Here is a 26,865-nt window from a genome sequence, read left to right as displayed (position 1 = left end):
AAGCCCAACAGGGAGCCACATGTTTACTGGCTCCACCTTAGCTTTGCCTTAGGGACTGAAAAAGGGAGGGAGAGAGAGCCTTTTACTTTCACAGGAGCTTTTGTGTGGGAATGCAGCTATAAAGCACTTGCTTATGCTCCCTGTGCTTGGCAAGGGGTGTCATGTGGTGTCTTTGGGAGGTGCAGCATGTTCACTGCCTTTCATCACTGGAAGCATGCCCAGTGCCTGTCCAACATCACTCCTCAAACCGTGGCAGGTCTGACAGTTAGCCTACTCTCCCACAGTACGTGTAGAGCAATCATATCTGCTGTTGCTGTCCGGGCACGATGCTTATACACACTACCGCTCAAGGAATGCATCTCCACTTCCCCTTCTTCCTCTAAAACATGCCACGCTATGGGAGGGTATTGAAAGGCTAGACTGTGACTAGCACTCACATAAAAGTATGGGAACTGTACAGAGCTCTCACCCCTGCTCATCTGGTTTGCATAGCAGCCACCTGGCAAACACCACATGCAGATAACAATGACAGGATCACTAAGCAACAACCCAATTAAAAAAAAAAAAAGATAAAAATAATGCAATTTCAATTTACAAGGAGTCTGCAAAGTATAATTTCAGCCACCTTGTTCCATGCTCCCTATCTGTCTCTCAGAAAGGCCTTTCCAACCACAAACACACAACTTTCACTTCAGCAGCACAAAAACAGACTACGGGCTCTCAACATGTGTTTTCTACTCCAGGTTACACCATCAACAGCTGTGCATCAGCAAATTTATTCTGGGAATGCAACAGATAGCAACTTCAGCTTTTTGTTCAGCATTTCGGCAGTGACTTCTGAAAGCCTAGTCCCGTGGCAATCAGCTCTATCTTCTGGCTCCCACGGCGAGAAGGATAGATTAGAGGGGGAGAACAACTGTAAAATACTGGACAGTGGTTAAATCTGTGAAGCTGGTCCTGTCTGTGTAAAGGGTTAAAACAAATATGAATCATAAAGGAAATCTGTGGAAGGAAGGAAGGAAATATCGAGCATAATAATCTCTAATGCAAACATGCCAATGCCTTTTGTTATGTTAACAGCTGTGTCTCCCTTAACTTTCAAATCTAACTTCCACACCTTTTCCTCTGCAAAGGACAACCCCAAATCCATGTTCATATTTCAGTGGAAAATCACTATATATATTAATAAGTATATTACTCATATTGTGTAAATACAGTATATACAATACGGGGGAGGGGAAAGAAAAAAAAAGAAAAAAAGAAGAGGAACTTGGAATAATATAGAAGCATTCATGTGTACTTTTAATTTTCTACTGGCACCCAAAACATTACTACATGTGAGGTGACATTCATAAACATCAGCAGGTCAGCGTCGACTCAGGGGTTTTGCACAGATTTACCTTCTGCTGCCTCATCCAGTTCAAACATTCACTTGTGACACGTTTCGTGTACTCATCCCAGCCTGAGCCACTCTGAGAGGAGTAGCAACCACCGCCTTTGGAGCTGGCCCTCCTGGCACGGGGAACACTGATGGCTTTGTACAGGGCACGCATTTGCTCTTGAAGCTGAAGCAGCCTGAAAGGAAAGGAACCACTTAGTGTCTATGAGGAAAACACCCAGAAAACATGGAAACAATACAATTCATCTTTCCTACTGGACCACCAAGTATTCAACAAAGCAAAGTGCTGAAAGCACAGGCTGTGGAAAAAAATACACTGACTAAAATTTCATGGGAACAACCAAGGTGTGAAATTCTGTGAGAAAAATATTACTGCAAGGCCCCTCCCCACGTTAGCATGCCCCAAACAGATTTAGTTCCACGTTATTAATTTCTGTCACATCCTGCAATACCAGGAAAGATGGACACTTGGGATACCACAGACTTCTATCAGCCATATTCCTTCTCCAAACCCTTTGCTGGCAATACCTTTTCTGATACATATCACAGGGCTGGCCCATCTGCCTCATCTCTCTGATCAGCCCATCCAGGACATCCATTTGGTCATTTGCCTGTGCAAAACACTCTTCCAGATCTCTGTTCCCTCTAATCTGGACGCCATCCCCATACTTCAATTCCTAAAACAAACAAACAAAGAGATGGGAGATTAAATTAGATATTCATCACCTAAGCTTCAGCTTGGTTGTTTTAAGAGATGTTATGAGGACTGATTATTTTTAAGAAGCGTGGCAGGTTTCAACTGCTAAGTCTCCGATTGCCAGTTTTAACTGGCAGGCGGCCAACTGAGGACCCACAGTCATTGGAAAGCCCTCATTACAAATTAAATACAAAAGAAAATCATTAAAACATAATAGCAACCAAACCTTTCCATAAAGAACAGCACATCCTGACTGATGTTTACTTCAGCAGAGCCAAGGCTTCACACAGTGTGCTAAGTTTTTAAGACTTTACGGTTTTGTGTTCAGAGGGCAAGAAGCAAGCACTGTCCTAGCAGGAGTTGGTGGACATTGCTCCAGAATTTTCAGAAGTTCCCCTGAGGTTCTAAGATACTCCTCCCCTGCAAAAACACACACTGCAACCTGCCTGCCTGGGACCAGCTCCATGCCCCATCACATTTGCATCCCACCTTATCACGAGAAGTCTAGGCAAATTCTCCATGAACCCTCTCAGTGCAGTGGACCAGCATGGTCATGGTGCTTCAAGCAGGAAGACATGGCTCTTTGATCTCATCCCACACTGACATAGCCATGCTGAACAAAACATAACCCAGCTGTGATTTGATTTTGTAAATAAAATATCAATGGACCTCATTACTTTGCCTTTCAGAACAAAAAGAGGAAAAAAAAAAGCAAGCAGTGCATGTTGTGGCACCAAGCTGGAACTAAATATCACTTTCTTTTAACTTCACTGGAATAATATTAATCCTTAACAAGAGGCAGTGTTTACTCTGGCATTGATTTTTATATAAACACGCTCACACGTGCTGTATCTCTGAAAAGGAAATGAACTGCTAACCACAGAGTTCATTCCTAAAAGAATTTTCTGTCCACAGAGGGTCCAAAAGTGTGCATTAAATCACATCTACTGCCAGAACTGTGAACGAGTTTTGCATCTCAGTGGCCTCAACAGCAGGATGCACTAACCACCCTGCACTTCCTCTGACTTCAGCAGAAACAGGGGACATTCTTCACCAGGACTGAATCTAGCATCAGTGAGTAACCCAACCCCAGACACTATGGGATTATATCAATGTAGCATACAGCAAAGATTATCTCTGTGCAGCTGGGATTAAACAGCCAAGAAGTTCTTAATCTAGTTTCATACACTTCTTTAGGAATCATCTGGAAAAATAAAATAAAGGTAATGAAGGTCTTTCTTATGGTGGTTCGGGTTCATTATGGCCCAGAAAATGATGACGATAATCTACAGCACACACTAAGAGAGTATAAATGATTGTAACTTTATTAACGGCCAGGGGTCTTGATCTGAAACTGAAAAATAAGATACAGTAAAATCTGTTTGAAGGATGGGTTTGTTTTTTTTTTAATCCAGAGGTCCCTCTTTTCTTAATCAGATGCATTTAAATCAGTTTTACTGAACACTGAGTGCAGATGGAAGAGGAAGACCTAGGAAGGAGGTATGCCATTCCACTCCCAGCTGCCTCAACCAAACAGCTGGAAGGGGAGAAAGCAGATGAAAAAGCAGAGTCTGTGAGTCCAGATAACAACGCAGCATTCATTCCCTGTAATATGCATAATCACTTCTGATAAGAAGAACAAGAATCACTCACGGGTTGTACTATGAGCTCAGCTCGCATCAGGCAATCCGAACAGTTTTGCAGAAGCTCCTGGATGGTGTTCTGGCGTCTGGACACTGTACAGGTCCCATTCTGACTGTTGTGGGAGAGAAGAAGATGATGAAGTACGGAGTAATCACACATTTTGAAGAGACATGAGAAATACAAATCTGGAACAGCTAAAAGAAGTTACATGGAATGATCCACCTCATTTAGCTTCACGGAGACACACGTGCTTTATCTGGCCCTCCTGCACAACTGCACCGTGAAGTTTTAATGCTGATTCCACCATGGCAGAGCCACTTTCTAATTCTGTAACAGCAGGTGCAGACTGACTTTGCCACAGGATAGAGCAGAAGGTGGAAACTGGCATGCCATAAAGGAAAATGTTTTTCTTCCAGCACAGGTATTTGTAGCTTTGATCGACAACTGGCAGTATTACAGCGAGAATGAATTATTCACAATCTTTGTTAAAGTCGATACATTAGAGCATAGCCTTTGCCTGATGTTATTGCACGTGTTATCACACCAGTCATCAAATGTCAGAACATAAAAGGAAAGTAGGATCCTCTGCTACACAAGCGCACGAGCTCACAAGACCGTACAAGCATACGAAGGGCCCTTTTATCAGCAGAAATGCATGAAGCTAGTGCTGTGCCTTGAGAAGGAACTGCGAAGTTGCCCAAGCTATTACAAAACCAGATGTAGGGCCTGGAGTTAGAGGACATGCTTTCTTACAAATAAGATGGTAGTTTGGGGGTTTCAAGTAAAACTCCAGAACCTAAAACACTAGTGGGGGGAAAAACCTAGGACAGATTAACAGGGTTGTTATTGTTGTCCTGCACATAGTCTACTGTATCCATACTGCCAGAAGGTTGCTTTTCCAGCATTTGGGATTCAGCCACCAAAGCGAGCCACTGCTAGCTGAACATGGGTGAGGTGCTTCAAGTGAGGTGCCATTCCTTGCTGATGGAATCAGAGCTCTCAGGCAAGCCCAGGCAGCTCCCAAACCCAAGCACTTGCCAGTGAAACTAAAATAAACCACTACTACGAGACGGTAAGAAACTAAGATGCTTCCAAGCCTTGTCTAGTTTTCTAATTCTTGTGCTCACAGTAGATAATCTTTTCCATTACAAATCTCTGAAGGTTCAAACCTTCCACACAACACTAACATCAAAAAGACTAACAGTGCAAACCTGTCCAGCTCAGAGCCAGCAACTCATAGAATGGTTTGGGTCGGAAGGGACCTTACAGATCATCTAGTAAAGTCATCTGGATTCAACAGAAGTCTTTCCACTGACTTCAACAGAATGTGACCATACTTCACAAAAGGAATTGTGACAATGTCAAAAACTCAGCAGAGCTGTCTTTGGGAAATCGCTGCAGTGGTGAGAAACGTTCAGGGGTGTATTTTTAAGAGCTCTTCTGCAGTGTGCACAGTTGGTGCTCCAGCAGCCTGCCATTCTCCTATCAGCTCTTCTGGAACCAGTGGAAAAACTTTGAGTAACTTTTCACCAACTTCCCCCAATACCACGGAACAGACTGTCAAAGACACAGAGACAGGGCTAGAGAATCACTGGGTGACTTAAAACAAGCTGTACACATGCAACTCCTGGCTTTTTGGCTGCACAAACACTGCACCCTACTGTGCTATGCACCCCTGTAGAACTTGGAAACAGCTTAAAGAAAACAATTGTGAAAAATGGCATATGAGTCTGATTTTGTGCCAGGCTTCCCATCAGCTTCCTTTTCTAAATCATTCCTTCTCCTTAGGCATCACTGTTGTGTTTGGCTCTAGAAGTATCTGACTGCATTTAAAATTTACATTTAATTATACCCACAATTATTCTCATGAATGAAACATAAAAAAGAAGAGAGAGGAACCTTCCAAGCAATTTTCTCCTTTTAGAACATCAGAAGAGGATTTTTTTCTTCAATCGCTTTCTCAATCATCTCCTGACAGCTATAAATGCCGGATAGCCATTAAAGGCAGAAGAACTATAGATGGTGGCCTGACTTCTACTGTAATAAATCAGTGTATCTCCACTGGCTCCAGTGTAACTTCACTCACCTCAAAGGCATTACGTTACTTGACAGGAAGAGGAGGTCTAAACAGCAGCTGCCATAGTTAATGCGCTAAGAAATTATGAACAAAAGCTATTTTAAAATAAATCATACTAAAACAATTAAAAAGATAGAAAAAGCAAAATTGCAAGTATTTTGTGCTCATCCCAATGATGTTTGAATACCATATCCAGAATTATTGTCCAAATAATTAAAGAGTTGGAAAACTGAAGATGGTTTAATATAGTTGCACAAAACCATTTCAAAAGCAGGAGCAGTTGCCTTGAAGTGAGAGGTTTGTGTGTACCCTATTTAGACCTCCAAATAAAGATCCACAAGTTACTTGTTTACGGTTCACAGGGACCTTCATAGCAAGAAAGCAGCAAGTGTTTACGGTTCTCCAGTCGAGTGGATAAAGACTTCAGAAAAATCATGGCAAAAGTTGAAGTAATATGAACCAAAACCAGAAAACAGCACAGTATTTCATCAGTGCTGCTTTTAACACCTTGGATATCAGTTCTGTTGTTAACAGAAAAAAAATTGTTAACTTTTTGCTCGTCAAAATACTGAGATCAATACTAGGACAACAGGTGAAAAGGTAGTGGCCTGTTGATGACACTGGCCAAGCTAATGGCTTTCAAATCAGTCAGCTGACCAAACAGAGCTACACAGGGTTATGGGGCATACCCAAAGAGTGCCGGTGCCAGTACAGAAGCTGATGTTGATAGCATAGCTCCACCAAGTCGACAGGACTCAAAAGACTTCAAATCTGAAGAGGATTTAGCTGTAGAAATGTACTCAAGAAGGGCATAAGTCAATCTCTGAATTTAAAAAATAAAAATACTTAGCAAGACTATACCTCAACATACATCAGTTGATACATCAGATGGCACCAACACAACATCACATGGACATATCTTCAATGCTTTTCACCCATGTGACAGGAGAGTATTTCATAAGCAGTTTTCAAAGGCCCTCAGTAGAATATTCCTCCTATTGAAGTCAACAGGCCTTTAATGGGAATGAGTAGATCAAAGCAGAAACCCCAATGCAGAGTAAGCAGACGTCCAACCTTGAGGCAGATGGAAACAGCCAGCAAAAGGAAAACCATCTCCAACACAAAAAATACTGGACCAAAGAAACTGAGGCAAACCCTAACCCTGAAGATGCTAGATGGCACCGCAACGTGGAGACAAGAAGCAGCTGGATTTTTAAAGTCCAACCATGTAACCTAGATCCTATATAAAAATGTCCCTTAGAAAGACATAGGACCCCAACAATCCTCAGAGGACACAGACAGATTAGGTGGACTACTATAGCTGATATTTTGTCCATGTCTCTCTCGCTTCATCTGATTTTGTTTACATGAAACAGTTTCAAGTAATGTTTGGTCATTGTAACAACTACTACTGCTACACCGTATCAATGTGATTTGATTTGATTGAACTCTGGCAGCATCTAAAGCTCAAACCTGTGAATAGGAATCCTGCTGCACCAAGCACTGTAGGCAAACCACCCAGTGAACATCTGGACAGGTTTTTCACTTCTTTTACTGCACCTGTGTAAATACAGCGTACATTTTCAACCATTCCAGCAGGAAGAGAAAGAACTGCAGCCTGGTCTCCTAGCAGTACTTATAACACAAGAGTACAGGGACTCCTACTAATAAAAAAAGACATTTGCAATAATTATTTACTGTACTGCTTTGGTTTTGTAAACCCTGGAGAACAGCGCTGAGTGAAACAGCCTGGACTGCCTCAGACCTTAACCACCTATATGTCCCTTCAACTCAAAATTTTAGACTGTGACACTTACTCTGAAGGCAACTCATGAATTTCAAAAAGATACTATTAAGCTGAGTGCTTTATTAAAATGACTTAGTTTTAATAGTCATTAACTATTAAAGGAACAAAGGAAAACAAAGGGGGGTAATGTCTGTGTTTTTAAGTTATGAGAATACTTCAAAACAGAGAAGACTCACTTCTATTTGGGATCTTAAAATGTAGCCCTGTACCTCTCTATTGGAAGAGGAGCCCTAGGAAAGGCACAGCATCTTCATGCTGCCGTCAGTCTGTACAGGAGCCGGCCTGCTTGCTGCATGCCAAGGCGGAATACATTGCTCCCTTGCTATACTGCACTCTTGCTCTCCCAGAGAAATGAAAGGACAGCCCAGCCCCTGTTGGCACTGGGATCTGGGCAGGATGGTAGTTCAGACAACACCTCGCCACTGAAATATAGCCCACCCGAACTAGCTGCTGCCTTACTGGTGAATCCTCAATTTCTGAATTAGGATTGCACTTAACTGTTAAGCAGCACCGGTGATCCTCATGAGACCCCCAGCTCTAGAGAAACAAGAAATAACTATTCCTGCTTTTTGTAAACGGGACTGAGAAATGCGCTGAAGGCCACATGAGTTATGACAGTTGAGACACACGGCAAACGCAGCAGTGCCCATGTCCCTGGAACACAGCAGGGCTGACTACTGCTGCCACTGACTTCTTCAAGCAGTCGAAAGATTTCCTAAGCGATATGTTTTGAATAAATGATACATTCTCCGTAAACACTTAGCTTGCACCCTTACAGGGCCAACCAAGTTGTCATTACTGCAGAACCAGAGAGGCAAGGAAGAAAGCCAGCCACCTTCTGCTTTCTCATTTGCCTCCTGCTGCTGAAGACCTGCACACACCCCAGCCTAAGCGCCTGCGATGAGGCTGCTTTGGTTTCTGCCTTTGTCAGTACACATCAGGAGGCTGCTGTGTTATCCAGGGGGCGATTATCCTCTAGAGAAAAGGGGCCAAGGAGACATACAGAAGCACATCCAGCAGCTTCTGCAGAGCCTTCCAGCAGCTTCACAGCTCCTTAAAGCTTTGGAAGCACAAAGGGGACACTCTTGTTCCAAAGATCTGTTTTAAACCAAATTAAAATACTCCTTGTTAGATTTTCTGATTCCTCCACAAAATATTTACCTGTTAAAAATTCAAAGCAATTTTTTTTTCATTCAAAAAGGAAGCTTTAAAAAAATGTCTTTTTGCAGATCCAAAGTACTAGAGTGACTCCATAACTCAACAATGAGAGCAACACAATAGTACTTCTTTTCCTCCACGAACATACACACCCCCCCCAACTTGTTTGAACAAGCAACAGATTCATCAAGGGATTACCTGGTATGCCCAGGGTAGGCAAGTCAGAAGAAAAACCTGACCTGGAATTTCCATTCCCAGCACAAAGACTGCGCACACCACAGGATTAAACCACCACCCAGCTGCTATTGCCTGCCAGCTGGCTGTGTGTGCCCCTGATGATGCACAGGCATATGCTGGCAAAAGGTGGTGAATCACACCATCCATAAAGAATATAACCAGAAATTAAAACAGTATAAACAAACTTTTTTGCCCCCCTCAAAGAACACGAATGCAAGTGTCAGAAATTGTAAAGTTTTGTAACTGGGTTCTCCCCATACATCTCTGCTATTACTAGCATCGGGTTTTGCACAACACTGCCTTGCCAAACTAGTCCCATCTGCTGAGTATGCACAGACAAAGGCACAAAACCAGCAAACTTCACAAGATGCCTGCATCTTGCAGGATCAGGCTCTAAAACACATTAGAAATGTGCAAAAATTTAGTAGTCACTGGTGAAATCTTAAGACCCTTGAGGCTAAAGTGCCTTCAGAGCAAGCACGGTTTCACAAGGGATCCTGCCGCACCGATCTGCAGAAAATCCTTGCACTTTTTCCCACCGGTATTAGTCACCAGGAGGAAAAGCACCATTTCAAAAGGCTGTACCTGCCCAGTGCAGCTGGCTGCAGATACACTGTCTCCCACCTCCAGCTCTGGGAGAGGGAGGTGCCAAATGCAGGGTCCAGCCTGGACCGTGGAAATATACCTCTGCCGGAGGGCAGTCACTCGAAACACAGCAAAACCCCTTTGCCTGACAGAGCTTTTCACACCTGCAGAGGTACCTAGCTTGAAATCTCATGCACGTACCTACGAAACAGTGAGCTGGGAAAGGTACAACCTGGTTTTCTCCTCATGGCGTGGCAGCATCACCAGCTGTTGCTGAAACCCGTTTCTTGGCCAGCTAGAGCACAGCGCAGGCCATCGTGACAGGTACTCGGCAGCAACTCAGACACATTCCTCCCTCCCTGTCTGCCTGCGGTTTTGTTTGTCACCAGGGCAGTTTTTCCCCCCATGCAACACCGAGGCAGAGGAGCGCAAAGGGGATGTTACCACGCCAGCACTACCACCACTTGGCTTAGCCAGGACCCTGCAGATCCCTGTGAGACTGACAGGACGGGCAAAACACAGCTTTGAATCTGTTTTCTCCAACTTCAGTTTGTCAGTCGCTGAAAGCAATGTCAGGGCATGGGATGTGAATGTCTAACTCCGTTTTTAACTTAAAGCACAGAAGTTAATTAACTCTTCAGCAGAATTGTGTAAATTACCTTATTTTCCTATCACACAATGACTGTAAATCCTAGGCTATTTTTCCCCCAATCTCAGCAATGACAAAACTGCATAACTTTCCACTTCTCATTCTCTCACAGCTTATCAGATTTCATCTCTCCATAGCAAAGACATTGATAAATACTGGATTGATGAATTGGCAGTTTAGGAGAGTGACTCACCATCAAGCTGAGTATCTGTACTCAGGGCCAAGCTCATCTTGAGTTCCCAAGCCAGAAGAAACTGGGAATGTTGTAAAAGCACCTTGCTGAGCCCTAAGGGTAGGGAGCGTCTTCTATTGCTCTGTGAGTAATGTAATACTCAGCACAGACTTGTTTGGCAGAATACGCCCCAAAACTTACTAGACTAGACCCTAAGTTGAATCCTACTGCATTTAAAATTAACTCGGTTTTGTGAGTTCAGTAGCTGCCACTAAACTTAGGCACTGAAGATGTCAGGTGGAACACAATTATTAAAACCAATTCCATAAATGATGGCCCTGATCCTGCAAGAACAACATGCTCAGGATTTAGTGGATTTTCTGCACACAGCGCATGTGCAAGATCAGGCACAACTTCTGTTTTCATTAACTGGCAACAAAATCCTCATTTTGTATTTTGGGACACATTTTAATTCAAATTAGCACTGGTTAAAAATAAACCTATGCAACTCAGTAAGGTGCAAACACGCATATTGTTTTGCAAAACCATATTTTAAGTATTTTGTATGGTCAGATCTTTTCATATAAAAACATTTATACATAAAAACATGCACATATACATACATAATTTTATTTTATTTATTTATAACCTCATTAACAGGCTTCTTTAATTCCATGCTGAAGCCTTGCAATAAAATGAACAGGAACCTTCATTGCAACCTCCTTGCCATGTATGCCTTCCCAAAAAGGAGATATGAATATTATGTTACAGAGTAAGTGAAAGGATGTTGATACAAGGTTGTTAACGTCTCGTCTGTCCCTTCCACTCTTGCTACACCACCCCTGAATACTAAAGAAAAAAGAGCCTAACAAACTAAGGGCTGGTTTAAAATATGTAACAAAAGCTGAAGAATACAAAATTAAAAGAAGGTATTTCTCCTCTAGTGAAAGTCAGGAATAATAGGGAAGTCACTCTAGTGAATCTAATGCAGCTGCACCAGAGTACAGTCTGGGAAAAGAGAACGGCCCGGAAGTAGCATATTCTGCCATTAATTCTTCATGCCTGTCTCTTAGAAACAGTAAAGGTATTTCCAGTGGAGCACCACCAGCAAAACAAATCCTCACAAATGCAAACCACAGAAACAGCATTCTAGAGTCCTAGAATGTACATTTTCCCAAGGTAAAGTATTGAATTGTTCTAATTATATAGTAATAAATAGGTATTCCCATACTACTGTAATAGTATGTAGACATGTTATAGCTGCAGTTCATCGTAACTAACTTACCTGTGCACACATCAAACCGAAAGTCAAATGAAGAACTAAAACTAAGAACTGGGTAAAGTAATAAACAAAAAAGAGGCAAAATACAAGTTTTGCCTTTCATTCAGTGGTCCTCTACCAACAGGTCTGACATACGTAAACAGAGCTCCCTGTAACCTCTAAGGTAATCCTAATTCTCTACAGCCATTTATAGATCTGCTTGATATAATAAAGCCTGCCTCTTCTCATCTGCTGTTTATTTACTAGATATGCTTAATTTTCATCCTTCTGCAACCTAATCATGACGTACTGTCCATAAAATTAGGGCTTAAGTTCTAACACAAATTGCAAGACAGCATTCTGAATCAACTCCTAGGTCAGTAGCATCAATAATCAGACCAACAGGTTTAATAGAGCCATTCCGTGTGTTTAAAAAAAACCACAATAAAACAAACAAACAAAAAAAAACAACCAACCAAAAGGAATCACCAGCAGCGTTGTATCTAGGTGCCTTACATACACCAGTGCTGTTTCCTTCAGCGACTGTAACTGCTGCCTGCTTTTCAGTCCCACAAACTCCCAGCCAAGAGGATTAACGGAGAAGTCTTCATGACCACTGCACTTATTTTTCATACATTCAGAGCACCACTTTGCTCCAAAAAGTCTTTGCCAGAGTTGATCTGCGCAGATTGCGGGTACAGCTGCATTCTTGAAAGCAGGTATTCTCCAAACCAGGATTCACAGCCAGCACCCTGCCTACAGGACCACGACTGTGTCTCCAAACGAGGATCCACAGCCAGCACCCTGCCTACAGGACCACGACCATGCTTGCAGCAACAGTACAAGCAGAAAATGAAGAGGCAGAGGGGAGGAAAGCAAACTGATGTTGCTTGTCACACATCTTTGCTCCCCAGCCACCAAATGTCAGGGATCACTACAGAAAAGACCATGCTCCCAGGCCTTCCACAAGCTAGCAACAAACTCAAAAACGAGTAAGAGAGCGGGTTTCACTAGTTACAAATCATTTTATAGCCCTAGTTATGTGGCTGCTGGGGAGGCCAGTGAGAGCTGAGCCCGGGTGTGCGAGGCACAGCCTGTCCGGCGGCACCGAGCCCGGCGGGGACCTGTGGGCCCTGCACCAGCACCACGACCCCCGCAGCACCGAGGGGGGATGCTGAGGTACCGTTCTGCTCTTCACCCCGTTACTCTCCTCACGGAGAGTCCCCCACCAACGGCTGTTGTAAAAGTTTTTGAAAATCAAAGTTCTTTGCTCGCCTTTAAAAGTCTTGTAGAAGTTAGTCTCCTCATGGAGGGGGGAAATAAGACTTGCAAGCTCGCACACCTCAGGAAGGGAGCGGCGAGGCGGCCCAGGGCAGCTCCCCGATGGCGGCCTGAGGGAGCGGGACCGCCGCGGCCCCGGCCCGGCCCGCACCTACCCGTATCCGTCGGAGGCGTAGTCCCCCCCGTAGGTCTTCTGGTAGTAGTAGGTCTTGTGGGTGTGGGTGCCGCCGCCGCCGCCGCCGCCCACCACATGGGAGCTCATCTCGTAGCGCAGGTCGGTGCCCGACTCGGCCCGCGCCATCCGGCCCAGCGTGTTGATCCGCGGGTGCGAGCCGCCGTTGATGCTCATGGCGGCGAGGGAGCGCGGGGGGCCGCCGCCCGGGGGGAGAGGGGACCAGGGGGGGAGCGACGTGGAGCCTGAGCCAGACCCGACGGGGCGAACCGCATGCACCCCCGGCAGGGCCCGCCGCGGGCCGGGGAAGGGCCGAGCGCCGGGGGTCGGCGCGGCCGGCAGGTGAGGGAGGGGAGGGCAGGGGCGCCGCGGAGCGCTGCGCGGTGGCGGGCGGGCGGGCGGCGGAGGCTGCTGGCGGCGGCGAGAGCGAAGGTCCCGTCCCCTCCCCGCCGGCAGAGGAAAGGCGAAGCCACACCTTTCGGCGGCCGTTTTAAGCGGCGCTCCTGGGCGTGGAGCCGCCACCACCGCCTCGCCTGCGCCCTCCGCGCCTCCCCGGCAGCCGCCTCAGGTTTCTCCCGGGCCGCGGCCCCCGCCCCGCCGCGCCCGGCCCGGCCCGGCCTCCCCGCGGCGGCGGTGTCGCTCCCCGGTGGCCGCCCGCGCCCCGCAGGGTCTCCCCCAGCCTCGCACGGTGCTTCCACCTGCCCGGCTGCGTGCTCTGCGCTCGTACGCGGCCGGCGGCGCCCGGAGCCCGTTGGGAACGGCCTGCTGGCCCGGGTCGTACCGGGCCCTGGCGAGGCCCGAGGGGTGAGGGCGGCCGGGCAGGGGTGCCGCCCCCCCCAGCACCCCCCGGCCGCTCCGGAAAGCAACGAGGCAGCGCCGGTTCAACTGGCACCACTATGGCAAGGATGGGGCCAACCTGCTGGCAGTGGCCCTCTGCCTCCGTGTCAGGGCCGACGGGCTCCTCGGGAAAATGGTGTACATGTTCGTGTCGCCAGCTGTGAGATACATCTGGGTGTACATGTTCGTGTCGCCAGCTGTGAGTTATGTCGGGTCCCGCGTTCGGGAAGGCTGGGGATGCTCCAAGCCCAGCGCGTTTCTGAGACAGCCCTGAAACTTGTGCATCGGCACGTGAAATGTTCGAACTGGGTCATGCGCTGGCCACATCTGTGCATGAGAAATGGATGTGCAGGAATGGGTGTTTGAACAGCCTCTTTCCCTTCATTTTTCTTTATTCCCGCCTTCTGGTGCTCTGGAATTTAAGCTTTACTCTTAAAAAATAAGCCAGATCTTAGAAACAAAATAATTTTAATACATTTGTGTGCGCACAAGGTGTCGGCAGCTTGCTGTTGGATGCCCAGCAGTGTGCTCGTTACCAGCCATTCACTACTGGGTCAGTCTCAGGGGTCAGTTGGGAACAATTTCTTAACTACGCTCAGTGTAGCCCTGCCTCAGCTGGGCTGGCTGCTTGTCCATGGTGTTAGAAGACAGAAGATGGCCACATTTTAAGAAGCGGCAGTCACTTGCAAATAACCCTGCCAAGCTTTTTTGAAATAATGCCAAGGCTTTCAACCCAAAGTACAGTACAGGAGCCAGCCATATCAGTCATCTGATGCTCTGTGACAATAAATGTGCCGTAAGCTTTTTAAACTTGTGGGAGATCACCACCATCCCACACCATGCGTAAATTCTTGGGCCCATTTCTGTCTTCCCTGCACTGATCATTTCCCTGATATTTTAAATCCAACTGATAGGCCACAGGGCAGTAAGTAACAGCTACACAAACTATCCAAAGGACGAGACTTTCTGAACCATTCAAGAGAAAACTGAATGAGAGCTAATTGTCCTCGATGCCACTGAAACTGCTGTGGCTGTGTGGGAGCATCACGGTACAGGTTATGTGAGGACCTGCCCTGCTGTTGGAGGTGGTGGTGGGCACAGCGTAGCAGAGGCACAAGAGCTCCTCCAAGCAAACGTGGGATTGCTTGGTCCCGAAAGGCATCCTGATGGCACTGCCCAGAGCTGTGTGGAGTTCTACAAAGAAGCAGAATGCAAGTTGGCTATTATCTGTGAAGTCATACAGTGCCTTCTATATTGTAATATATATTCTGTATTATATAATGTGAATCATTATGTATCAGTGCGCATATATATCTCTATACACACACACATATACATATATATGTGGATTTGGGGTGCTTTTTTTAATACAGATTACATCTGCACAATTTGATGATTTGACATTACATTGCGAAGTCATTAGGGAGCAGAATACAAAAACAGCCAGGATGAGTAAGAAAAACAAATACATAGGCTTAGTGCCATAAAGAAGGAAGTACAAAGATAGGAAACATGTAGAATAGAAGGGAAATGCAGAATGATGGAAACTTGAACTTTGTGCCATGATACTCCGGTCCAGACTTTTTGAAACATAGAGACCACTCCACTAGTACCACCAGTGCACCTAAAAGTCAGATTTTTTGAGTTCTGATGCATCAAGCCAGGCACTTGTACTTAGACATATGAACACAAAGCATTTTTTTCAGCAAGTCCCTTTGAGAGCTATCCATTTATATGTATGCATATTTAGAAATCCAAAAGTATTACACAGATTTGAGGTTCTTGCTGAGTTTTAGCACCACCTCCAACCAGCCCCACCTTTCAGCTTGGACTGGTGTGCCAGCTCAGTGAGACACTCCATTATCTGTGATGGAGACAGCATGTGTGTGATACACCCAGAGGCCTGGATGAGTCACTGCTACCTGGACATGTAGAAAAATGTACTTAAATAGCAAGTGGATTCTGCTGATCTTGCTTGCACAGTTAGCCACACTGAAATGAAGGGGAGAGGATAAGACTGAACTGATACTGAAAAGAGCACAGTGCTCCTATCTTCACTGTTTTCATACATAGGCAAATGAAAGAAGTAAATAAAAATATTTTTATTTCCTGAAACAGTTTTATTTGGGTGCTTATCCTATGTGGACTCTGTTACCTTCAAGTAAGACCAAGTCACATGGGTATTGCTTAAAATTCTATCTACTACAGGAAAATGTCAGTGTCACAACTGGACAATCTCATTTAAATGTTGCTCCACTACTTCTGGAAAGGCCCAGTCTTGATGTATCTAAGGCCACATCCTAAGTTCCTTGGCTTGCTTTGACTTCAAAGAGTTTTTGAGAGCAAATGTCTGGTAAACTCTGCAAGCTGCAGACTCTCATTTCCTCCCAAGGAAAACTCTGGGCGGGAGAGAATAAAATGTACTAATGTGGAGTTTCTTGCTCATCTCCCTTAGCAGAAGGTGGAGTTCTGCCTCTTAAGACATGGATCCATAAAAACTGTCTGGGTCTTAGGAGACTCTCTTTAAGCAAGTTAGTCTAAAGGAGATGTAATGTTCCCTCCAGGTGCCTTCAACCAAGCTAGATTCAAGTAGTGTACTGTAGCCCCGTATCCTACCTCACCTCCTTTGGTATTGCAGACACCATGAGGATATTAGGAGAAAGCAGTTCCAAAGAGGCAAAGGGGCTACAGCTGAACACCACCTTAGTAAACAGGGGGCAGCTTCTTTGTATGTAATACTAGGGCTAGACATAATCTATCTCTTTAGGTTTCATAAAAGGCTCCTTCCCAACCCCAAATGGTATACCCAGAAACTCTATTTTAGGCTTAGGCTCCTGGACAGTAGGTCTTTAATTATTCAGGACACTGCCTGAGCTGAACGTAGCAAGCCACATTTCACTGAAATCCCCTCAATGTCTTGTTAATTAACAACTTTTAACAGTAGCTGCCAGCCCCTCCTATTTCACATGCCATCTTCTGAGCTTATTTAATGACATCCTCTCTATAATGTCCTCCTTGTGTGGAGAAGAACCAAATAAATTTAAAATAGCTGAAACACATTGATAACCAGTGACATCTGACATTCAAAGTACAAATTTGAATACAACTTGGTAACTGATTTCCATTAGTGTAGCTTGGAAAAAACCAGGTCTGGCATTCCAAACAGAGATCAAATCATCTAGGTAAAACAGCATGTGACTCCTGTGTTCCGAACTCTTACAGTTTGGGGCAGTAAGGACAAGTTTGCACGTGCAAGCCACTAATCTGGCTACATCTCTTTGTAAGGTGATCACTATGCACCACCATCCCTGTGCAAGCGACAGCGTAGGCTGAGTGACAACATTCGCAAAGTCCATGTTTATTACAACATGAAGGTCAGTCCTGGGAATTTCCACTTCCTCATTTCACTCAGGCTGAAGTCTCCCCAGAAAATTCACAGTTAACATTCCTGAGTCCACAGCCTGAGCTCTTCTCTGCGTGGGAAGAGAGGCTCACCAGCTGGTGCCAGTAACAACACCTCTACAGCGACTGCAGAGATGGTCTGAAATGTCATTAGTAACAAACCAAGAGGGCTCAGACAACTTATTCCTGTCATAGGGAAGATATATCTTAAATTCACTCAACTGGTGCCTAATTATGGGCAGATTTACAGTGCCCTGCAGCACAATCCATTTTAAAATGTAGATATGCCCCAGTGAGTGTTCGGAGGAGTTGGGGAGGGAATGACTGACACAAGGTGCTTGGTGCGAGTCTATGACTAGTCAAGCCTGCCAAGAGCTGTCATTCCCAGGTCTCTGAACACACACCATGCTCCTTTTAGACAGTCCCTGGAATACTAGGCTACCACTTTCTGGTAGGGTTAAAAAAAAAAAAAAGTCTTTGAATTCAGCAGGAGGGAATGCATCTTAGGCCTGCACAATTTCTTCTATACCATGCAAAAGTAAAGGGTGTGGTAAGGGATGTGTCAGCCTTGTCAAACCTGACTGACTACTCAGACAAAAAGTTTCAGGATGCCTCGCTGTTTTGCTTCAGGTCGAGGAGACCAACACATGACATCCTTTTATCGCCATGGTCCCACCATGACTGACAGTGTGCACACTATTTCTACACAGCTCATGATTTCGTGTTGCTGCAAGCAGAGCACCCCAACAGTGACAGTACAAGGTCAATTATTTAATGTTACATTATTTCTGTTCCTTTAAAAGCTCACTTCACAATTCTGTTTCATCAACACCTGGTGACATTTGCCAGAGCTTGAGAAGTTACCATATAGAAAGACATTTAATAGTGCTGAGAGTGATACAAGGCTATTTCTGACTAGCTGTGCTTTAGTAGTGGGACAAAAATCTTTTTAGCCACAACATGCATGCAAAGTGCATTCAATTGTGAGAATGAATTGATTTATTAAAACATAAACTTTTGGCAGGGTGCATCTCCCCCTCGTTATTCAGACAGATAATTGGTGTTAGAAACCACAGTGCAGCTCAGCCACGTGCAATACAAGATAAGAAGTAGGACAGTGGAAGCTCTCAAGGCATCTTTACACTTGCTTCACACTGGGGCTGCTCTAATTTACACCCAGCTATCTGCAAGGCCAAAGGGATAAGAAGCATGATGATTTTATTGACACCCATCCCTTTCTTCTGCTTGGGCCTTCATTCTTGGAAATGGGAGTGAAGGGTCAAATGGGAGCTGCTACAGTAGCCCTGTAGACACCCAGGGCTCCCCTCATTAGTGTGACTATTCCATTAGCAAGGCTGCACATCGTTACAGATGCTTGTCAACTCAACATGTCAAAAAACTGGGTTATGGCATTGGCCCGGGGCACTGATAGCCTTATTAAAATGTTACCACCATAATTAAAAATACCTTGTAACTTGTAAGAGAGAATACAAGATCAGAGAAGTTATAAAGGTCCCAAGTATCATTACCAACTTGATGGAGAAGAGTAAAACTTTTAAATGACATTTTAATGTACATCTCCCCCATGCTGAACTTGTATGGTGTATAATGGCTGCAGCCTGTGGAGGACAATGGAGAATTGGATCTAATCTATACAAAAGAATGCCAATTAACTCACTTTGCATTAGTTTTTGCAAGCAGACCTGTCGTTTCATGTTCAATTCGTGGGTCATACCACAACTATTTTGATAACAACCAGGGAAAATACAGATTCAGTTCTTTACTGTGCCAAAGCTCTGCTGCTCACAGCTGAGGAGCGGAGGTGTCATCCTTACAGGAATATTTTGTTTTCCAAAACCCCAAGGCTATGGAGGGCAATTCATCTCCTGGTAGAATTGGAAACCTTCTTACCAAGACACCCTCTCTACAAACTCCAGGTGCTATCGCAGCACTGTGTGCTCCAACTGTGTTTGCTTGTACAGGCAGCCAGCAACTGGCCTTTCCAAATGTGCAAAATTTGACTTAAGAAAGTTTCCTAAAAGTCTTTTTTTATTCCAATCATTTAAGAGGGAATTTTGTTAGTATAAAGTTTGCAGTACAAGTGAGAGGAAAAACAGGCAGCCTCCTCTCTCAGACATACATCCCATAACTCTCTGAAGACAAATTCAGAAGTGAGAAGTTTCTCCTCCCTCCAGCTGAGTCATGTGGAACAGAAACGGGAGCGCTTTTATTACAGCTGTATTGTCCTCCATTACAAAAGAACAACCATCACTATAACTCATTTAGATCTTGAGTAGTTGGCATCAGTGGGACCAGAATACTACGAGGCAGCACCCAGGGATCTTGAAACATCTGTGATGATCGCAGCTTTCAAGGTGTGACAATGTAAATGTGGAAGTGTCCTGTCTAGACCAAATTCCAGTGCTGCCTAAGTTTCACTCAGGCTTGCAGCGGAATATTCTCCTCCTCCTGAGTCCTCAATTATTGCTGTAGTGTTGCTGCTCAGCTTTCAAGAGCTGGCGCACTTTGCTTTCTTCCTCCAAACACCTACACGAACCTCGTAGTTCAAATAGCAGAATCAATTGCATTTAGTTTTCTGCCTTCTCATTCCCTTCCCTGCTCCATGTAATTATAGAAGTCTGATAAAGAGACCAGAGGATTAGAGCCCTAATATGATATGAGATGCTAAAGAGGCTGCTTTGCATTAATGTTTTCTTCCCAGCTCTCCATCTGATTTGGTTGTGTCTGTGGGTATCTACAATATCTTCTCTATGTAAGTTCGTCTGAGTCAGACAGGTAGGAAATAAAATCACCACTTTATTTCCTCTTTTTCTGCTCAAATCCACTCTTCTGTTAGGATGATTTAGCTCCCTTTAGAACACAGTCAGCTATTTCCATAAAAATGCTCATCTTTTGCACCATTAGCAGCATAAGAACCAGCAACGCTAACACCAATAAAAAAAAAGACTTTGATGGGAAACAGGGAAGAAAAGGGATTGTTTCATGTTAACCTTGTTGGCACAGCTCTGAGCTCTTACACCAGCACGGAGGGATTGACAGCTCTCCTTATTTTTGCTTTCTGAGTGGATTCCTGGGAAATCACCTCCAAATTGCATTGTAGGAAACAAGATCAACTTACTATAAAAATGCTTCCTTGTGCAGATGTTTCAGTGAAATAAATGTGCTCAAGTAGTCCTTAAAACACCTGTGAACAAATACTAGAAGACCACTCTGTGCAACACTGTGTAATACACTGTATTCGTGATGTCCTTCAACATAAGCAGAAATTTCACTTGTCCATGCTACTCTGTTAAATGTAGTTTGAGTTTAAATTAAGAATAAGTCCAGTCCTGCCATTTGCCTGACAAGTACAGCCTCGCCTTGAGGACAGACTTCATCCACATCATTGAAAAAATGCCAATTTTGTCTGCGAGAAAGCAATAAAATAATAATTATGAACCGGACTGCTGTTTACAGCACTGCTTTTTCTTGAGCGAGCTGTTGTAGCCAATGCACTCTGTTGACACAGGCAAGAACAAGAGGAAACACAACCCAGCCCTTCTGGGAGAGGCAGGAGAACTCGGGGCTCACTCCACCTGCCCCTGAGCTGGGCAAAAGGTGTATGGGAAGTGGCATGAGACACTGCGCCCCAGGGGAGCTCCTGTCCAGCGGCACTGGGCAGGAGGAGGAAGGGACTCTCGTGTATGTCAAATATATTTTGCCATAAAGTTTTGCCTGCCTGATCTCATCAGGCCAGATTTTTTTCTGGACTTTTGTGTGTGAGCACTGACTAGCACTGGGAAATTCCTGATATCACAAGGACAACACCAGGGCTTCTAGGTACTGAGCAACTTAAGGGATAGCCTGCCTTCCCAGTTTTAGCAAGAGATCACAGGATGGTTCGGGTTGGAAAGGATGTCAGGAGGTCTGTAGTTCAGCCTCCTGCTCAAAGCCCTTTAGCTATGAGATCAAAGTTGCTCGGGGCTTTGTCCAGCAAGGTCTCGAAAATCTCCAAGGACAGCACCTGCACACCCTCACTGCCTGTTCCACCACTTGTTGTCCTCATGGGGAAAAGTTCATCTTCACACCTGGTTGGACCTTCTCCTGTTTCATTTTATGCCCACTGTCTGTTGTCCTCTCACTAGACACCACTGTGAGGAGCTGTCATTACCTACTGACAGGTTCCTTTTAGGTTCCGCTGAAGATGTCTCACGCCTGGGCTGGACAAGGCATGGTCCCTCAGCTTCTCCTCGCAGGACTGGCCTCCAAACCCCAATCATCTTGGTGGCTTACAACAAGTTTAAAAATCTGGATGCAGTACTCTAGATGGATCTAGTGAGTCCTGCATGGAGGGGGATAATCACGTCCCTCCACCCAGTGCCCATGCTCCTGTTGGTACAACCCAGGCTGCATCAGGCCCTTGGCCCTCCTGGCTGCCAGAGCACATTGCTGGCTCACGGTTAGCCTGCTGCTCAGCACCACCCCTACGTCCTTTCTTGCGGAGCTCAGCAGCAGCCTGCACAGCTGCGAGGAACCACTTCACCCCACTTGCAGGACTTTGCATTTTTCCTTGTCAAATTTCATAAGGTCCCTGTTGACCCCTTTCTCCAGCTGCCCAGGTCCCTCTGAGCGGCAGCCCTGCCCTGGAGCGTGTCAATTGCCCTCCCCAGTTTGGTGTCAGCTGCAAACTTGATGAGGGTGCACGCCGTCTGCACTTCCACATCACTGACAAAGAAATTAAATTGCCAGAATAGATCCCTGAAGAACTCTGCTTGTAAAGTCCTCCAGGTAGAATACGAACCCTTTAAGCTCAACAAACAAGCCGTTTTTTCACTATCTACTAATGTGTCTGCCCAGACCAGAATGTTCTAGGGTGCAAAGATGCAGTAGGAGATCATGTCTAAACTCAAGGTAGATAACCATTGCTCCTCCCTTACCACACAAAGCAGTCAGGTTGGTCAGGCAGGGGAAATTCCCACTCAGTATTAGGGAAAATAAGTTTACCATGAGGATAAACACTGGAGCAGGTGCCCAGAGGGGCTGTGGAGTCTCCACCCTGGAGATACGCAAAACCCAGCTGGGCAAGGCCCTGAGCAACCTGCTCTACTTGGACCTGCTTTGGACAGGGGTGGGCCAACAGACCTCTAGAGGTCCCGCAAAGCCTACATGATCTGATGATCTAACCTTGGTAGCCAACCTTGTTGGCTATTCCAAATCACCTTCTTCTCATTCATGCAACATAGCTTTCACACTCACCAATGTCCCTCGGACAGGTTTGACAGCAGCATGGACACACCATATCTTCCCTGGAATGTCTTTATTCCAAAAGGCATAAATCACCTTCTTCATTATTCAACAGCATACAGACGAGTTCTAGCAGACTCAGTAGAGACCCTGATACTTCTGTCTTCTGGGCAGATCAAGACAATACTTTCCCTAGGGGATTTTTTTTTTTTCATTATTATTATTTAATTCTTGTTGCTGGATGATAGCTTTTAAGAGAAGGTGGAGCTGTACTGTTTTTATAATGGAATAATAAGGGATGTAGATGCGACCAAGTGTTAGTGATATCCACATTTAAGCATGTTGTAATAGTAGAGCTGGTCATCATTTTCCCAGTGACAATACTGATGAAATACTTTCCAAAAACGTGCCCTGTATTTTGGCATCTCTGAGAGATGCCAAATGAGCCAGCCTAATGAGATGTGACAACATAATAGCCATGCTAACACTGGAAATGCAACAAGCAGAAAACAATGCAAAATTCCTATGAATAAATGGAAAACAAGCTGTTTTATGGTTTAAGATTAATTTTCATTGCTTACAACAATATGTTGTGAAACTATCAAGCATCATCATTGGGACACATGTACACTACCAATGCGGTTCGCTCCCTGTTTCACGCCGGGGCCCCTGATTGTCCACACCACTTACATGCTGGTTTGCCCCCAGGCTCCTACATTGAGAAAATCAATTCGCTCCCTCCCAGAGGGCACAACATTCCCAAGTCCCAGCTCCAGGGACACAAGACACTTCACTGCTTGGTCGGTCAGACTTTTCTTCCCGAGGTGGTCAGGGTTTACTTCCCAAGCAGACCACAGATGGGGTAGGCTCACTTGTAGTCTCTCATCCTACTAAGATATTTATTTTGCTGTGTTGCTTCATCTGGAGCAGATGAACAGTTTTCTACAGGGCTGCTGGAAGGCTGCTCCAGGGGAAGCTGTAGAAGCAGCTGGAGGAGGTGCAGCACTGAGTGGCTGAAATCAAAGATTTCTCAGGAAGGAGGGAAAGCATTACTGCAAGGAGCTGATCAAAGAAACCTGTAGTCGTACTGCGACTGTTCAGTATTTTAAAGGGAGAATATAGGCCTGTTTCCTGGCCAGATCAGTGCTGCAAGCAGGGTCCCTTTGTGGTCATGCTGTAGCAGAGGCAGCCTGACTACCCAGCTGCGGGGCTGCCCCATGACCACAGCAGAGCAAGAAGCCTGGGGGTGAGCTTCAACCAGCCGCCAGCAGCGGCGAAACTCCAGCACCAGGGACTTAGCATGGCTGATGACCAGAATACGTGCCCGATGCCTCGGGCAGCTCCACGCTGATATTGCATTGCTGCGGTTATACTGCCATTACCCCTGAACCAGCGCCATGAGACGAAGCCCGGTGGAGTCGACCCATGCTGCAGTTGCACCTTCAGCTGCCATGTGGACATGCTCTGTGTGGCAGATGATAATCAGTGTAACGACGCATGATGTCAGCTGTCCCTCCCGCTGCCACCTCCTCACCCTCCATAAAGATCTCACATCTCCTCTGGACACAGCCCTGGAGTGAAATAGTCCACCATTGTTTTAGCACCAGCCTGTCCCCAGGAACACTGGTAAGGGTTTTGTGTCGGCCGGCTGGCTCTGTCTTAACCACTGCTCCAGCTAACCTTGCTCTGAGCCAATTTTATGCTAAAAAACCCACCCATTTCCTCTAGAATTCTCATGCCACTAGTAAAGATAGGGATCACCCCTGCAGCAGCGGCAGGAGATTTGCCTATAATCCTCTGTCATAAAACTTGATTTTCTGTACATTCACAGAAGGCTGGGTCCTTCACATATAAAGATGTTGTCCTCCATGGCATCACTCCTGTGAGAGGTCTGTGGGATGCCCTGGCTTAAAAGGACGCCTGCCATATATATAAAGGCCTCAGAGCTGCATGCGGAACTACCTTCAAATAAATGCACAAAAAGTCAGACCTAGGGGTCCCCAGCATTTTTATGTTCTGCGTTGCTATAATCTCGTTTCTAGTTTCACATGTCCTCGGGAAGATCAGGTTTTGCCTGTCAAATTGGCTGATGGAGGTATTCTATATACACTACTACATATTTCATGTACAACAAGAATAAAAACAGCCTGCTCCAGACGGGCAACTGAATTCATTCATTCATTCTTTGGTCTGCATTTCCTTCCCCTTCATCCCTTCTTTCTGCAGACTTTGACAAGTTTCCACAGCTAAAAATCCTGTGTCCAATTTACACACCACAGACTGAAAAATCCACTGCTGCGTGCCCTTGTTTTTACTGGGAAGAGCCCATCAGGGTGCTTGTTCTAACATGCGTGGTATGATTTTTGCACCAGCAAACAAGTTTTTATCTAGCACGCAGAACTTATTCAAAAGGTATTCTGCTGGGACTAGAGGCAGGAATGAGTCACATCTCTTTAATACTCATGAAGTGCCCTACCCCAAGGAGTGCCTCTGTTTTCCTCCCCTCCCTGTCTCGCGCGCTCTCTCTCAAGCCTTAATTGTCTTGAGTTATAATGCTTTTGAGAAATCACTTTTAAAATTATGACTCCTGTTAAAGTTAATTAGACATGAACCCCGGCCAGGAGAGCAGAGGTGGTTTCATAATTGTTATTCTAGCTGAAAACAGAAGGATTCCCTGACCACAGGAAGTTCAAAGGACCAGCAGCAGCCAAAGGAGGTGATAACCTTCATTCCCAGGGAACACTGGCTTCACTTGGGATGCCAGCGGATTTATGACATGAGCTTGGCTCTAATTACCTTTTGGGGTGGGGCCTGTCACACTGATAAACAATTGGGTTTCTACAGGCTGAAGTTTGCAACAGCACCACATATTTAGGCACAGGCATGATGGCAACATGCGTTCAGCTTATTTCAGGGTCTGCGGACCCTGAAGCTGAATATTGCCCTCCAAAGAGGATGAGCAGCTCCATTTGAGCCATCTGGAAAAAAAATAAGGCTTCAGCGAGGTCACATTATTTTAACAAGCAAAATGTAGTAATATTTGCAAATTTACAAACCCAGAAATCATTTGAATCTGCAACACTTAAAAAGACAAGGGACCTTTACATAGGCAGTATTTGATCTACATAAAAATAAAGACAAAGCAAACTAATAAACTAAACCTACCACAGGACAACAATAATTGTAAGACTGTACTCAAAAACACCCTGTGGCAGAATTCCCATTGACTTTATTGAGTCAATAAAGTCAAATATTCTCACCCCACAGATTTTTCTTAAGTTGCTTCCTCACCTAAAAGTAGCTTTAAAGTCATTTCAAAGACGAATAATGTTCTTATTTATTGAGCATCAACAGTGTATTTAGCGATGTATAAACATGCACAGCAGAGCCTTTGCCCGAAGGTCACCACAGTCTAGTTAAATATACAGCTAGAACAGATTCAGAGGAGCATAACAGCTACCTAATATAAACATTGATCATATAAGCAGGCAGATACAAATATGGAGAGCGATGGAGAGGCATTTCAGATGCTGCTGTTTAAAGGGTTCATGCATATACAGAAGTTTTCGGAAAAAAGAGGAAGGTCATATGACTCACTGTCAGGATGAAAGCCAGTTTTGTTAGAAGGCACGGAGTTGGGATCTGTAAACACATAGGATCTGTGGTCAGGAGGGAATCTGGAGCAGCATGAGAGCAAGATAAGGAAGGAATGTGTGAGCAGACACAGAGAGAGGGGGTCAGGCAGGGCATCGCTTGTGAAGGCAAGAGGCTCCAAACTCAGTGCAGGCAGAGAGGAAAGCCTGGAGAGAGGGGCTGTGAGGGGGGCAGCGCGGCGGGAAGGGGGGCTGCCTTCGGCAATAGATGCACTTAGGCTAATCCATGGTGGGAAGCAAGGACCTATGAAGATACTATTTAGATTTTTCCTACAAGTTTTAAATACAGATTCTGTCCTTTTTTCAAACGATTCAATAAAAATTTGCCATGTGTGAATTATAGACCTTCCCTCCTCGGACCTATTGACATTGTGTCTCTCTAACCGCTGCAAGAAGAGGGCTGATCACTGCTTGCAGAAAGGAGCAACACAACATATTTCTGCATGCAATGTACTTGTTTTTCTATGTATTTAATGCTCAGCAGAGGGCAGGTGGATTTATATACTGAGGATTTAAACTTCAGGGGAGCTGAGGTACAGCATGAACCTTAGCAGCAAAATCCAGTGCCTTGGAAGGCACTCCTTGGAAAT

The 26,865-nt window shown here is 45.2% G+C and overlaps 1 protein-coding gene across 5 annotated transcripts in view; it reads right to left on the bottom strand.

The window, feature by feature from the left end:
* DSP (desmoplakin) overlaps positions 1 to 26,865 on the bottom strand; it is a gene marked incomplete at its 5' end in the record, with an annotated part of 77,488 nt that overhangs the window by 26,262 nt on the left and 24,361 nt on the right. For 2 of the 5 annotated variants that reach the window (XM_080379944.1, XM_080379945.1), the window contains 4 exons: positions 1,401 to 1,575; positions 1,928 to 2,076; positions 3,750 to 3,852; positions 13,123 to 14,356. In XM_080379944.1, coding sequence (XP_080236070.1) covers positions 1,401 to 1,575; positions 1,928 to 2,076; positions 3,750 to 3,852; positions 13,123 to 13,316 — 621 coding nt within the window. Of the gene's footprint in view, positions 1 to 1,400; positions 1,576 to 1,927; positions 2,077 to 3,749; positions 3,853 to 3,962; positions 10,663 to 13,122; positions 14,357 to 26,865 lie in introns of those variants that run through there. The other 3 variants (XM_080379941.1, XM_080379942.1, XM_080379943.1) reach the window with 3 other exon arrangements.

Source organism: Falco punctatus (assembly GCF_963210335.1).
Source record: "Falco punctatus genome assembly, chromosome: 3".
NCBI lineage: Eukaryota > Metazoa > Chordata > Aves > Falconiformes > Falconidae > Falco > Falco punctatus.
Note: the sequence above shows the minus strand (reverse complement) of the source record. Positions and strands in the feature narration are given on the sequence as shown.